Source organism: Muscardinus avellanarius (assembly GCF_963383645.1).
Source record: "Muscardinus avellanarius genome assembly, chromosome: 13".
Lineage (NCBI taxonomy): Eukaryota > Metazoa > Chordata > Mammalia > Rodentia > Gliridae > Muscardinus > Muscardinus avellanarius.
This window is the reverse complement of record NC_137799.1, coordinates 67,972,121-67,988,103: the sequence shown is the minus strand read 5'-3', so window position 1 is coordinate 67,988,103 and position 15,983 is coordinate 67,972,121. Positions and strand designations below refer to the sequence as shown.

Sequence of the window (15,983 nt, the reverse complement as noted above, 5' to 3'; positions counted from 1 at the left end):
TCCGTTGTGGTCTGAAAAGATGCATGGAATTATATTACATTTTTTGAATTTGCTGGTATTTTCTTTGTGTCCCAGGATGTGATCTATTTTGGAGAAGGTTCCATGGGCTGCTGAGAAGAAAGTGTATTCTGTAGTTCCTGGTTGAAATACTCTGAAAACGTCTATTAGGTCCATTTGGTTTATGGTTTCCTTTAGTTCTAAAGCATCTTTACTCATCTTTTGCCTTGAAGATCGATCCAGTGGTGTGAGAGGCGTATTAAAGTCTCCCAGAATTATTGTATTTGGGTCTACTTGGGATCTTATGTCCAGAAGGGTTTGTTTTACAAATGTGGTTGCACCCATATTTGGGGCATAAATATTTACTATCATTATATCTTCTTGGTGTATTGTTCCTTTTAATAAAAGGAAGTGCCCTGATTTGTCTCTTTTGATGTGTTTTAGTTTAAAGTCTGTTTTATTGGATATCAGGGTTGCTACCCCTGCTCTTTTTTGGTCACTGGTGGCATGGTATATCTTTTTCCATCCTTTCACGTTCAGCCTGTGAATGTCTTTGGCTGTGAGGTGAGTTTCTTGCAGACAGCATATATTTGGATTGTATTTCCTAATCCACATTGCCAGTCTATGTCTTTTGATTGGTGAGTTAAGTCTTTTGACATTAAGGGATATTATTGAAATATGATTTTTGTTTTCTGCCATTTTGTGTTCTGTCTACTCTTGGGTGGTGTGATCTTTCTTCTTTACTTAAATGGCCCACTTATTAACTTCCTCTCTTCTCTGATTCTGAAGTCTGCTTCTTTTTTCTTCCTTATGGTTTATTTCTTTAAGAATTTTCTCTAGTGTTGGCTTTGAATTCATGAATTTTTTGAGATTCTCTTTATCCTGAAAGACTTTGGTTTCCCCATTGCTCTTGAATAGTAGTATTGCTGGATAGATGAGCCTTGGTTGGAAGTTATTTTCTTCCAGGGTCTGAATCACGTCGTACCAGTCTCTCCTAGCATTCCTGACCTGGGTTGTATAGTCTGGGGTGATTCTTATTGTTTTGCCTCTATATGTCACCCGTCCTTTTGTTCTCACTGCTTTTAAGATTCCTTCCTTGGCCTCGGTCCTGTCTCAGTGGAGTTCTGTATGCCTCCTGGACTTGAAGATTCAAGTCTCTTTCCATATTTGGAAAATTCTCTGAGATTATTTCCTTGAAGATATTACAGATGCCCTTGGTCTGTACCTCTATCCCTTCCTCGATGCCTATTATCCGTAAATTAGGGCGCTTCATATTATCCCATAATTGCTGGATGTTTAGGTTTTGTTGCTGTAAAGATTTCTGTATATCTCTGACTGTGTTTTCGGTTTGGGATGTACTGTCTTCTAATATTGATATTCTGTTTTCCATTTCATCTAATCTTCCAGAATTTCTTTCTATTGCTGTCTTCATTTCACTTATTGCCTCTTTCATTTCATTCCAGACCTCTTTCTGATTCTTTTTTAGTGTTTCTAATTCACCTTTAACCTCCTCTATACTTGTTTTAAATCCTTTCATCATATTGAACATCAAGATTCTGAACTCCCCTTCTTGTATTTCTAGTAGGTCAGTATTCGTGATTTCTGCTATCTCTTCATAATTCCTGGTTCTCATATTTATAGCGTTCTCTGTCCTGTTTTTCTGATTTCTACCCATCGTTCGTGAGTAATGTGCTTAGTCAAATCTTAATATTAGGAGTTTAGGGGTATTGGCTAGTCAGCAGAGCCTTTCCAGTGTTGAGGGCGGGTGATGTGTGAGGAGCTGGGGTGATTGGTAAAGGAGTCGGATTAGGTAGAGGATATGTTAGGTTGAGAAAGACTTTAAGTATGATAAGGCAATAACTTGCTAGGAATGAGAGAGAGTTAACTACTAGGACTCTTGTCGTTAGTAGAGTAATTATGGATGTAAGAAATACTTTGAGTATTAAACCAGGAGGTATATTATGGGGAAAAGTTTTGGGGGAGAAAAGTATGTAGGTTAGTGTGGGAAGGTTTGTAAATAGGGGTGATGGAAGGAGCAGACAGACATAAAAAAAAAAAAAGAATCCATACAAGATACCAAGACTATTATATAATCCAAGAAAAAGGAAGGAAAACCAATCAAAGGAGGAGAATGAAAAAAAGGAAGGAAAGAGGAAGAAAGAGGAAAAAAGAACAAGAATAAAATAAAAGGAACTAGCAGCTGTGTGAAATAAAAAAATAAGGCAAACTATCCAATGTATGTGTATATATATATATATATCAACAAGTTAAAGTAAAAGAAGTGTGGGTTAAAAGAAAAAAAATAAAACAGCAATAACCATACCAAAACAAAAGCACTGTAAAAGCAAAACAAAACAAAACATCCACAATAAAAGTAAAATGAACAGTCCTCCTTATTTACGCATATGGGGTCAGGTCCATATAATATGTGCGTATCTGATTGCTTTGGTAGCTTTCAGAATACCATCCAATGTCTCTTAGTTTTCTTTGTACTCTATTTTTATCTTCTTAGGTCACTCTGGGTGTTTGGACACCTTTCTCTCCTTTAGTTGCTTTAGGTTTATGTGTCCGGATGTCTGGTTTCACTGTTATTTGATTCTGTACAATTCACAGGTTCTGCGAAATTCTAACCTGTGGTCAGCACCTCTGCACTCACCACCCTAGCCTCCAGCCTGTGCTTCCCTACAGCAGGGGGGGAGAATGACCAAAGTATAATTGGAACCTCCCCCTGAGGTCCTGTGCAGATATTGTGGCCCGATGGATTTTCTTGTGTCTCTGGAAATTCCAGCTGGGCTAGCCGGTGTGGTCCCAAGATGTACCCTGGGCAAATGGATGCTGGTTCCTGGATGCCCACACTTATTGCCAGAGCTCTGCCTATTCCGAGAGTGCAGGCTGGATGCGCTGCTAATACTGGACCCAAGTGTGAGTGGATGCAGCTGTCTATTGCTGCTGGTATGCTCTTCCAAGGTGTATTGAGCTGTGTTCTCGCTTAGAACTAAGCATCTGGCTACCAGGAGGGTGGGAACACCCAGCGGTGGGCCAGGGTGCAGGGTAGGTGCTCAAGGGTCCAGTGCGCGGTGTCCAGCAATGGTCTCTGCCTCCCGCGGGACGTAGAAGCTGGGGGTGCCCCAAGGAGATTTCCGGGTCACACAGGGCCTTTGCAGCCTGGAAGGCTGGCTCTGGCAAGGTGGCAGGGGCTAGACACACAAGCAGGCTCCAATTTAGGGGTAGCAGTGGCACAGCACTGACTACTAGCAGGGGACCGTGGCGCAGGCAAGGTGCGCGAGGAGAGTGCTCGTTTCTGAGGCTTGGGCCCGTGCTGGGGGATTGGGGCTGTGCACACACTAGGACCCCAAATTACCAGGGCGCCCTCAGGTACCTGACTTGGTGCAGGAATCCGTGGGAGTCTCTATGCAGTTGTGATCCGGTCGCTGGTGAGCACACAGAATTCTGATGTGGGTGCAGCTCGCTGCTTAAGATGCGGTCCTAAGTCCGTTTTTAGTCCCGGATTATCTTGCCGCGGTAATATCGGGCAGGCAGCTCCTCGGGCAGCTGCAAAAGCAGCCCGCCAATCGGCGTTCCGATCAGCGTTCTGATCAGCGTTCCGATTGTATCTGCAGCAGGTCCCGTGTCCGATCTTTGTTCTTCTTCTTCAAGTTCAGGGTTCCGCCGAGGTACCTGGATGTGTTTTGGTTCCTAGTATGTATTTATTTTGTTGATTAAGACACTGCTTTCTAAGTATTTAAACTTTATTTGCTTCAGCTACTGAGAAGTGCTGTGTCCCTCAGTCGCCATTTTGAAAAAAAAATTGTTCATGTTTTGAATGATTGCCATTTTAGTTAGAGTTAGGTGATATCTCAGGGTAGTTTTGATTTGCATCTCTGATTGCCAATGATGTTGAGCATTTTTTCATGCATTTATTGGCAATTTGAATTTCTTCTTTCGTGAAGTATCTATTTAGTTCACTTGCCCAATTTTTGATTGGATGATTTGTTTTTGTAGTATTTTCTTGAGTTTTCTATATATTCTAGATATTAGTCCTCTATCGGAGGGGTAAGTTGCAAAAATCTTCTCCCATTTTGTTGGCTCTCGATTGAGGTTCTTGACAGTTTCCTTTGCTGAACAGAAAGAAGCTCTTCAGTTTCTTGCAATCCCACATATTGTTGTTTAGTTTATTGTGCCTTTGGGGTCTTGTTGAGAACATTTTTTTCTGTGCCTATGTGTTGCAGTGTTGGACCTATGTCCTTTTCAAGGAGCCTCATGGTCTCTGGTCTAATTTCCAAGTCTTTGATCCATCTTTATTTGACTCTTGTGCAGGGTGAGAAAGTGGGATTAATTTCCAATTTTCTGCATATGGTTAACCAGTTTTGCCAAGACCATTTGTTGAACAGGCTATCTTTTTTTCCAGTGTATGTTTTTGGCCCTTTGTAGAAAATCAATTGGCTGTAAGTGTGTGGACTTGTTTCTGGGTCTTCTATTCTGCTCTATTGGTCTTTGTATCTGTTTTTGTGCAAGTACCATGCTGTTTTTATTACAATGGCTTTGTAGTATAGTTTAAAGTCAGGTATTATGATTCCTCATGCATGGTTTTTGTTCCTAAGAACTACTTTGGCTATTCTGGGCTTTTTGTTCCAAATAAATTTAAGGACTGATTTTTCTATGTCTGTGAGGAATGATCTTGGTAGTTTAATGGGCATTGCATGGAATCTGTAGATCACTTTTGGAAGAATGGTCATTTTGATGATATTTATTCTGCCAATCCATGAACATGAAAGATCTTTCCATCTTCTAAGATCTTCTTCGATTTCTTTTTTCAATGTTTTATGATTTTCTTTGGCAATCTTTTACCTCCTTGGTTATGTTTATTCCTAAGTATTTTATTTTTTTGTGGGTGATCCCGAGTGGAAGTGTTTTCTGAATTTCTTTTTCAGTGGATTTATGGTTGGTATACAGAGAAGCTTCTGATTTTTTAAGATTGATTTTGTGTCCAATCACTTTGCTGAATTTGTTTCTCAGTTTTATAAGCCTTTTGGTTGAATTTGTTGGGTTTTCTAAATATAGTATCATGTCATCTGCAAATAGTGAAAGTTTGAGTTCTTCTTTCCCTATTTGTACTCCTTTGATTTCCTTTTCTTGCCTTGTTGCTCTGGCTAGAGTCTCAAGTACTATATTGAAGAGAAGTGGTGATAATGGACATCCTTGTCTTGTTCCTCTTTTTAGGGGAAAGTCTTCAAGTTTTTCCCCATTTAGTATGATGTTGGCTGTGGGGTTATTATAGATTGTCTTTATGTTGTTGAGGTATGTTCCTTCTATTCCAATTCTCTGCAGTGCTTTTATCATAAATGTATGTTGGATTTTATCAAATGCCTTTCAGTGTCTATTGAAATGATCATATGATTTTTGTCTTTGGTACTATTTATATGATGAATTACATGGATTGATTTTGGTATGCTGAACCAGCCTTGCATCCCTGGGATGAACTTTATCTGGTCATGATGTATGATTTTCTTTATGTGTTATTGAATGCATGTTGCTAGTATTTTGTTTAGCAGTTTTGCATCCAAATTAATCAGAGACATAGGCCTATAGTTTTCCTTCCTTGAACTGTCTTTGTTTTGTTTTGGTATTAATGTGGGGTTGGCTTCATAGAATGTATTTGGAAGAATTCCATTTTTTTTCAATTTCAGAAAATAGATTGAGGTGTATTGGTATTAGCTCTTCTATAAAGGTCTTATAGAATTCACTTGGGAAACCATCTGGTCCTGGGCTTTTCTTTGATTGTAGGCTCTTTATTGCTGTTTCAATCTCTTTGATTGTTATTGGTTGGTTTAAGTGTTTTTTATCTTCTTGACTCAATTTAGGAAGGTTTTATTTATCTAGAAAGTTGTCAATTTTCTCCAGATTTTCCATTTTTTTGGAGTATAGTTTTTCAAAGTAGTTTCTGATAATCCTCTGGATTTCTACACTGTCAGTCCTTTTTTTAATCTCTTATCTTCATAATTTGGGTTGATTCTCTCTTTTTTTTAGTTAGGTTGGCTAGTGGTTTGTCGATTTGTTAATTTTTTCGAGAAACCCGCTTTTGGTTTTGTTGATTTTCTGTATTTTTTTTATTTTCTACTTCATTAATTTCTTCTCTTATTTTAATAATTTCTGTCTTCTACTGGCTTTGGGATTAGATTGTTCATGTTTTTCAAGGGTTTTGAGGTGTGTCATTAGGTTATTTATTTGAAAATTTTCTGTTTTTCTTATTGGAGCACTCAGTGCTATAAATTTTCTACTTAATACTGCCTTCAAAGTGTCCCAGAGGTTTTGATATGTTGTGTCTTTATTTTCATTTGTTTCTAGAAATTTCTTGATTTCACCTCTTACGTCTTCTATGACCCATTCTTCATTCAGAAGTGTGATGTTGAGCCTCCACATGTTCATGTGATTTCTTTGGGTCTTTTTATAGTTGAGTTCTAACTTCATTCTATTATGATCTGAAAAGACACAGGGAAGTATGTCACATTTTTTAAAATTTGCTAGTGCTCATTTTGTGTCCCAGGATGTGATCTATTTTGGAGAAGGTTTCATGAGCAGCTGAGAAAAATGTGTACTGTGCTGTAGTTGAGTGAAATATTCTATATGTGTCCAACAAGTCCATTTGATTAATGGTGTTCTTTAGTTCTGAGGCATCTTTACTGGACTTTTGTCTAGGTGATCTGTCTAATGTAGTTTAATGTCACAGAGTGTTTGTTTTATGAAAGTTGCTGTGCCTATGTTTGGGGCATAAATGTTGATTATTGTTATTTCCTCTTGTTGGATTGTTCCTTTCACCAGTAAAAAATGACCTTCTTTGTCTCTTCTAATAAGCTTGGACTTGAAGTCTAACTTGTCTGATACCATAGTTGCAACTTCTGCTTGCCTTCGAGTTTCGTTGGCAACAGGGTAAAATACAGTAGATCGACGGGCGTGGTGGCGCACGCTTGTAATCCCTGCGCTTGGGAGGCGGAGACAGGAGGATCGCGCAGGTTCGAAGTCAGCCGGGCTGGCTTAAGAGACCCTGTTTCAAAAAATATATAAAATAGGTCTGGGAGTGTAGCCCAGAGGTAGAAGGGCTTCCAGGAACCCCAGTACCATCAAAAAAAAAAAAAAACAAAAAAAAACCAAAAAAAAAACCCAGTAGATTAAAACATGTTACAGGTTAAAATATAGTAGATTAAAACATGTTAGTGGATTTTATGATGAGATACTTCTCAATATTTCTTTTAGTGGCGACATGATTTTGTGCATGGATGGGTAAAAGTACCTGTGACTCATGAAACGCAGGAAGAATGTCTTGGGATGGCAGTGTTAGATATGATGAGAATAGCCAAAGAAAAGGATCAAACTCCACTGGCCATCTACAACTCTATCAGGTAATTTCTTTCTGCATATTTATACACATAAATGTGAATGGTTAGATATTTTATGTAATTTGTTTGTATTTTCTGTTTGTCCATGTCTTGATTTTATAATAAAAATCACATGGGTAACTTTTTTCTTATATATAATATATGCTTTGTAAGATAAAATTATTTGAGGAGCTATAGTACTACAGAAAGTATCATAGGTGTTCAGTTGTTCTGAAAAGGTAAGGAAAGTTCAGAAGAATCGAAAGAACATTTGGATGGAAAATATTTTATAGTAGACTCTCAAATTATGTTACCAGAGTAAATATTTCTCAAACTGTGGCATCTCTTTTACTTGAATTAGTCATGTGAGGTATCTGTTAAAATTAAAGATGTTTTTGGCCTTAACCCAAGGTATTTGGATTCAGTAAATCTAAATTCTAAAATAAAACCTACAGATATGAAATTTTGTAGGTTCTTGAGAGGATTCTGTTTACAGAAGTGATCCAAACACAGCATTTCTCAATTATTCTGCATATTGGATTTTGACAATCATGATCAATACATTTTTTTCAAACACTACTTTTACAACTTTACTGTCAGCAAAATCTGTGTGCAGGTATGGCCCTATCATTTTGAACTTCATTATGATATATGATTATAAAACAACAATAAGCCGGGTTTGGTGGCGCACGCTTGTAATCCCAGCATTTGGGAGGCTTGAGACAGGAGTATCACAGTTCATGGACAGCCTCAGCTACTCTGCAACTTGGTGAGACCCTGTTTCAAAATAAAGAATAAAAATAGGGCTGGGGGTATAGCTTGGAGGTAGAATATCCTGGGTTCCATCCCCAGTACCACAAAAAAGAAAAAAAAATACACCAATAAAAGTATATTTAAAGAAAAGCTAGGTGTGCCGGACGTGGTGGCGCACGCTTGTAATCCCTGCACTTGGGAGGCTGAGACAGGGGGATTGTACCAGTTCGAAGCCAGCCTCAGCTACTTAGTGAGGCTCTCAGCAACCTAGTGAGACCCTGTTTCTAAATAAAATATAAAAAAGGTCTGGGAGTATAGCCCGGAGGTAGAAATCCTCTGGGTTCCACCCCCACTACCACCAAAAAAAAAAAAAAAAAAAAAAAAAGCCGGGTGTGGTGGCACAAGCTTGTTAATCCCCATCGTTGGGAGGCGGAGACAGGAGGAACTCACAGGTTCAAAGTCAGCCGTGCTGGCTTAAGAGACCCTGTTTCCAAATAAAAATATAAAATAGGTCTGGGAGCATAGCCCTGAGTTTGAAGGGTTTCCAGGAACCCCAGTACCACCCCCCCCAAAAGTATATTAAAAAAGTAAAAGAAAGAAGTATATGTAGCTATATAAGAATACTCTTATTTTTCAAGTTTAAAGGCTAAATATGTATTTTACACATTATTATTACTTACTAGATTAAAAGTTTCAGGATGTGAATCTTGTTAAAACTCCCATTCCTTTTTGATGTTCTTTTCCAAGTAAGTGGCTTCAGTTACTCCTTTGGTGAGGACCATTATATAGTTCCATATCTAGATTGTAGAAAATCAGCTATCCCCCCCTTTTAAGTATTCTTATTTTGCTTTTAGAAATTTGTTTGCATTTAGATGGAAGTAAGCCATCAGGTATGATTTCAAGATTTCAATTTAGGAATCTAGAGGATTAAGTTAAAAGGAAAACCAAAATATTTCTACTTTTTACTCAGGTGTTGATCTTTAGTAAAACACAGACAAATACTTCTTGGGTGTTAGCTCATTCACTCATTCAGTAGCTAGATATCTATTGAATGCTCTGCCAGGCCATAGTTGAATGAAGAGAATCTTAGAAGTTATTAATAGAAACAGAAAGAACTGAAGGGAATGCAGTTGAATAGAAGCCTTGAGTCACTGAAGGTGAATGTTGTAATAAGATATCTTGAGGCATATACCATTGTGGGATAATTTTGCTTTTGAAACCATATCATATCCAAAATCTTGATACAATCTTTCAATGTATATTCTGGTTTCTTTGAGGTCAGGAATCATGTCTTATATTATTGCTTTTCCTATATTGTTTAGTGTCCTAAATTGAGTGAATGTTCAGTAATTCTCTTTCTCTAATTCTCTTAACCCATACTGTGACTCAGGATATAAACATATCTGCAAAATTCTGCATCATTATTTTTATTTGCTTTTAAAGTTATATAAATATTACGTATTTAAGATTTCACAATAATCTAAAACAGCTAATTGAAATATAATTTACACACCATAAAATTCTGTTATTTCAAATATACAATTTAGCTGAGTGTGGTGGCACAGGCCTATAATCCCAGTACTTGGTATTGCAGGTTTGAAGCCATCTTCAGCCACTTAGTGAGGCTCTCAGCAGTTAGTGAGTCCCAGTTTCAAAATAAAATAATGATGTATAGCTCAGAGGTAGAATGCTTCTTCAATCCCAGCACCACACACACAAAAATAAATAAAATATATAATGCAACATCTTTTGGTGTGTCCACAGGGTTGTATAATTTTAGAGCATTTACATTCTTCTTAAAAGAAACCTCATATCCATTAGCATTCAACCCTCATCTTTTCTCCAGCTCTGGCAACCACTAATTTTCTTTTCATCTCAATGGATTTGCTTATTCTGAACATTTTATAAAAATAAAATCATACAATATATGGTAGCGTTTTCTGTCTGGCTTCTTTAACGTGCTGTAATATTTTCAAGGTTCATTTTGTAGCATATATTAGTATCTCATTCCTTTTTAATTTTATCATTCCATTGTATGGCTGGATCACATTTTACTTACTTTTTCATCATTTTATGAAAATTTGACTTGTTTCTACTTTTTGGCTATCATGAATAATGCTGCTAGGAATAGTATATGAATTATTGTAGATACATATTTTTATTTTTCTTATGTTTATATACTTAGTAGAATTACTGTTTTATATAGTAACTCAGTTTAACTATTGATAAACAGCAAAAGTTTTGCAAAGCAACTATACGTATAATTTGTAAGCACTTTCTTTGATTCTGTGGATTTTTTTCCTTTCTTGAAATAATTTGCAGAACAGAGATTTAATATTTAGTTTATTTTGCCTATTTTTAAAATCTCTTGTCCCATGTTATCTTAAAAGGGGATAAATAATTTTTTCTTGTCCTGAAGCAAAACATGCCTGCCTTTCTTACCTTCTTAATATAGTTTAACATCCATCTATCTATCTATCTATCTATCTATCTATCTATCTATCTATCTATCTTGTGGGTCTGGGGATGGAACCCAGGGGCATTCAAACTCCAAGCTACAGCTCCTGCCCTATTTTAATTTATTATTTATTTATTTATTTATTTATTTATTTATTTATTTATTTTGGTGGTACTGGGGTTCCTGGAAACCCTTCTACCTCCGGGCTACACTCCCAGACCTATTTTTTATTTTTATTTTTATTTGGAAACAGGGTTTCTTAAGCTAGTGCTGCTGGCTTCGAACCTGCGCAATCTTCTGTCTCCGCCTCCCATGCGCGGGAATTACAAGTGTGCGCCACCATGCCCAGCTTATTCTTTATTTTGAAACCAGGTCTCACTGAGTTGCAGAGGGCCTAAGTAGCTGAGGCTGTCCGCGAACTGTGATCCTCTAGTCTCAGCCTCCTGAATGCTGGGATTACAAGTGTGTGCCACCACGCCCAGCTAAGTTTAACACATTTAACTCACTATATTCTCTGAATTCTCATTTGGTGCTCATTTCTGAAATATAATTAAGAAACTTTTCTCATTGCTAAAGTATTTAGTACTGATGGGAGAATAACTGAGAGTTTAGTGGTTGCAGAATGAAATAATGTGCTTGCTCCTGGAAATATTCAGTAGGGGATATATCTCTGAATAGTATAAATAAATGCATATATTGTTTTCTATTCTTTTTAAAAAAAAATATATATATATATTTAAGAGGTGACTCTACAAGCAGATAAATAAATTTTTTACCTTTTTTAGGCTATTGTGCATAAAGATGAAAGTATAAAGAGCCAGAAAATTTTCAAAAGGAATTATTTTTGATCCAGAGGAATCATTAGGTTTATTGAAGTTGGCCTAGAAAAATAATGTATACAAAAACATATGTTTGCATATTGAATAACAGCATCCAAGAAAATTAGTAATTTCCAGAATTCAGATCAAATCGGGAGCAGTGCATTATAGGAAATACTTGTAACACAGAGCAATAAGTGTCAAGATATCTTATAAATTATCATTTCAGGGATTTAAGATAATATGAGAAAATAAATTTGAGACTCTATTATTAACTGAAAATGTACTTCATAAGAAGAAATTCAACATTTCCTACTCTACAATAACTCTTTAAGTTAGAAGAGTGTATCAGCAAAGAAACCTTATGGGTTTCTACTCTGTGAATGGTGGTTATGTTGGCTTACTCCACTTCTGTTTTGTACCACCTACCTATTATGGAAAAACATAGCAAACTTTCTTCCAATTTTGTTTTAGATTTATCACCCAATTTTTGTCTTTGTTTTCTTACCTATGTATTCTCTTTCTTCCTAGCTACAAGACATTCTTACCAAAATGTGTTAGAGCAAAGATTCAAGACTATCATATTTTGACAAGGAAGCGAATAAGGTACAGATTTCGAAGATTTATTCAGCAGTTCAGTCAATGCAAAGCCACTGCCAGAAACTTGAAACTTAAGTATCTTATAAATCTGGAAACTCTTCAGTCTGCCTTCTACACAGAACAATTTGAAGTAAAAGAACCTGGAAGAGGTCCTTCAGGTGAGGAGATTTTTGCAACCATTATAATAACTGGAAACGGTGGAATTCAGTGGTCAAGAGGGAAACATAAAGAAAGTGAGACACTGACAGAACAGGTAATCCTTAATGATATGTTCTCATTCTTTGTTATTTTAAATAGAATGGCAATATAAGCAAAGTAATTTTAGTCATTTCAAACATGGTCTTGCAGGTCTACTACTGATAGAGGTGAATGTTTTTAGTAGTATAAAACTATCAAATATGTATCGATAATTATCTTAAATGGTTTCTTATTTATTGTTTATGATAAAAATGGTTTAACAACTTTTTTTATAGGTTTAGAAAAAGATGAAATTCTGTAAAATTATTTTTGAGGTAGTTTTAGTGTCTTTTTACTTTCACTGTTACCGACAATGAGTCATAATCATAAATAATCATTTTAATTAATTTTATGACAATGTATACCTGCTGAATAACTAATGTACTTTTTTAGGTTTGCATTTCAAGTTTTAAATTTTTTTATATCTGTTTGTTCTTAGATTACTTTAGAGATTTAGGATGATTTGATTTTTTTTATCTTTTTAAAATTTTTTATTGGTGCATTATATTCATACATCATATTGGGGTAAAAAACTTGTGTGTACATACATGTACACATCACTGATTTAACCCCTACCCAATTCCCACCCCATTCCCTCCCCATCGCCTTCTCTTGCTTGGCTTAGTGGTTTATGTTTAAGTACATTGTGTGTTTTAGAGAATTTCCTTCTTCCCTGCTCCCATCCCCTCATTTAGGTTGTCTTGTTTGCTCCTCTATAGGATTTTCTTTTTCATCTAGAGTTCCTCCTGTGACCCATTTCTCCTTAGCTCTCACATGTTAGGGAAAGCATCTTTTTTCTTTTTTAGTTAATTTTCTGGCAATGGTTTCTATTAAGCTAATTGGATTGAAGAGTACTATAACATACTTTATATTCCTGGCATCTTTTATTGCTCTCAATTTAAAGTCAAAGTAAAATGCATTATAGCCTAGGGTTATGTTTTTGATGAAAAGAATAACATTTAATGCTTATCTATTGATGTTAAAGATTTTTTCCTAAACAATTTTGAATGAATGTTTTTTCTTCATAAGACTTATTTAAAAATAACTTTATAACTACTTTTAAATGCTCTTGATTACAGAATTTACAATTATATTGTGATTTTCCTGATGTTATTGATGTCAGTATTAAACAAGCAACCCAGGAAAGCTCAAATGAAAGTAGAATTGTTACTATCCATAAGCAAGATGGCAAAAATTTGGTAAGTTTGTTGGATGACTAGTGGTTGTATGTTTTATGACTAAAGGGTTTTGGATTTGTCAGAAATAAGTATTTCAGAATTGTAAAACCAAAGTTACTTTCTTATAGGAATTTTGATTATAGTTATTAGTATATCTGTAAATATAATTATCAGTTAGGTAGAGTTTTAAACATTAAATCTAGCTTTTTGTATTACCACTCTCTTCCCTCAGAGTTTCTTATACATGACTGCATTTTCACGATTAATAAAGCACTAGTAACTACATCTACTCACTTCCTGAGACTCTGGGTTGTGCTGGTTTTCTGTTGTAATGCTTATTTCTGACTAAAATATTTTTTAATAAGTAGGCATGTGCTTAATGCCAGCCATCCTGCCCAATTAAAGGAGAAAAGTCAAACAATATTATATGGAACATATATGACAAAATATAAATCAGTCCTAGGTCAACTTCACCCAAGCTATAAGATATAATTCATTCTAAAAGATTAGTCTTTTCTTTCTTTAAATAGCTTAAAAATCCTATTTATTTATTTATTTATTTATTTATTTTTTGTGGTACTGGGGGGTAGAACCCAGGGGCTTTCTACCTCTGGGATACACCCCTACCCCTATTTTATAATGTATTTGGAAACAGGGTCTTACTAAGTTGCTGAGAGCCTCACTAAGTGGTGGAGGCTGGCTTTGAACCTCCCAAGCACTGGGATTACAAGTGTGTGTCACCATGCCCTGCAAAAAAAAAAAAAAAAAAATACTATTTATTTTAATTGAAAGGAAAGCAATGATTTTTTTTTTTTTTTTTTTTTTTTTTTGTATTCTGCTCTTTGACTTATTATGTATCTGGCTCTGACTTCTTTTTAATTTGGGTACTTCTTGACATTTTGGCTTACCTGTTATATTAGTGTTTTTTTGTTCATTTATCTTAAAGATCTGAATGGTTTATCTGTCTGGCCTTTTTAGGGTTGTATTGCCAAAATTGTAACTTACTTTCAACTCACTTTATTCTGCACATCTTCCTGTTCTTAGATAAAAGCATGAGAAGTAATGTACACTTCCTGCCTGGCAGTCTGCGAGCTAATTGGAGTTGAGAATGATATTCTCATGTTTGTTTTTACTTCTGCATCTGCCAGTGCTCTGGGACCTAGCTTAGGAGAAGCATAATTAATATGTCTTGGTTGAGTGAAAAGATGATTAATAATTACCACCCCTTATGGATTTATAATAAATATTTTTGGAAAAGTATACTGATGTTCATGTGAATATTCTATAGTAATCGAAGAACTTCCTTATGAGAAGGTGTTTGGACTTGTTGGCTTAATTTGAAATTTTCAAGATGGAGAAGTCGCTTTCCAAGGTCACAGTATTTGTTAAGTGGAAAGACCATTTGAACTCAAACCAAATGCCCTCTATTTGAGTATTCTAAATGCTCCTTGAAAATATTACATTGATGTTTTGTTGGAATTGCTGTACAGATTAATTTGGTGAAGCTTACATTTCTTTCCAATATAACATATTCTGTTTTAGGGATACATTATATTTCTCTTGTATTCATAAATTGTGTTGGTTTTATTTATATCAATATATCATGTTTCTTTTTGAATTTTATTCATGATATATTATGCTTTTTCTGTTATTTATTTGCAGTACTGGGGATGGAACCCAGGGGCATTCTACCTCTGAACAACACTCCCAGCCCTATTTTTTATTCTTTACTTTGAAACAGTGTCTCACTAAGTAGCTGAGGTTGTTCCTGAACTGCATCCTCCTGTCTCAGCCTCCCAAATGCTGGGGTTTTCTGTTATTTATTAAGAGTAATATTTTTCTCAGTTTATTTTTCTAACAAATTATTGCTAGATATAAAATATATATAGTTTTTGTCTATTATTTTCCCCAGCCTGTGTTAGTTTTTATATCATACTCGTATATATGCATACATATGTATATGCAAATAAATATCTGTTGTGTGTGTGTGGTACTGGGGATGGAATCAGAAATATTTTACCTCTGAGCTACATCCCTCAGCTCTATTTTATTTCTTACTGGAAACTGTCTTACTAAGTTGTTGAGGGCCTAGCGAAGTTATGCTGGGGTTAGCCTCAAACGGTGATTTTTCTGTCTCAGCCTCCCAAGTACTGGTATTACAGGTGTGTGCCACCACACTTGGCGTGTGTGTGCACGCGCGCACACGCACACACACATACGTATATATTTAAGTATCATTTTACTCTTTATTCAGGCTTTGCTTCCATTTTTTAATCTATTTTTCTTTTTAAATTTTTGGTAAAATATATAAAAAATAAAATTTAGTATTACAACTATTTTAAGCATATAATTCAGGTGTGTTAAATATATTCACATGGCTGTGCTTCTAACCTCCAGAGCATTTTCATTGTGTAACACCAAAAACTCTGTATACCCATTCACAATTCCCTTTCTCCCCCTCCGCCAGCCCTTGCACTCATCCTTCTACTACTCAAACCCAGGCATGATAGCACACACTTATAAACTCAGTACTTAGGAGACTGAAACAGGAGATTGAAGATTTGTAGCC

The 15,983-nt window shown here is 35.7% G+C and overlaps 1 protein-coding gene across 1 annotated transcript in view; it reads left to right on the top strand.

Moving 5' to 3' along the window:
- Positions 1 to 15,983, top strand: part of JAK2 (Janus kinase 2) — a gene marked incomplete at its 3' end in the record, with an annotated part of 122,474 nt that overhangs the window by 50,505 nt on the left and 55,986 nt on the right. The window contains exons 5-7 of the mRNA XM_080708990.1: positions 7,249 to 7,394; positions 11,931 to 12,252; positions 13,316 to 13,435. Coding sequence (XP_080565116.1) covers positions 7,249 to 7,394; positions 11,931 to 12,252; positions 13,316 to 13,435 — 588 coding nt within the window. The remainder of the gene's footprint in view (positions 1 to 7,248; positions 7,395 to 11,930; positions 12,253 to 13,315; positions 13,436 to 15,983) is intronic.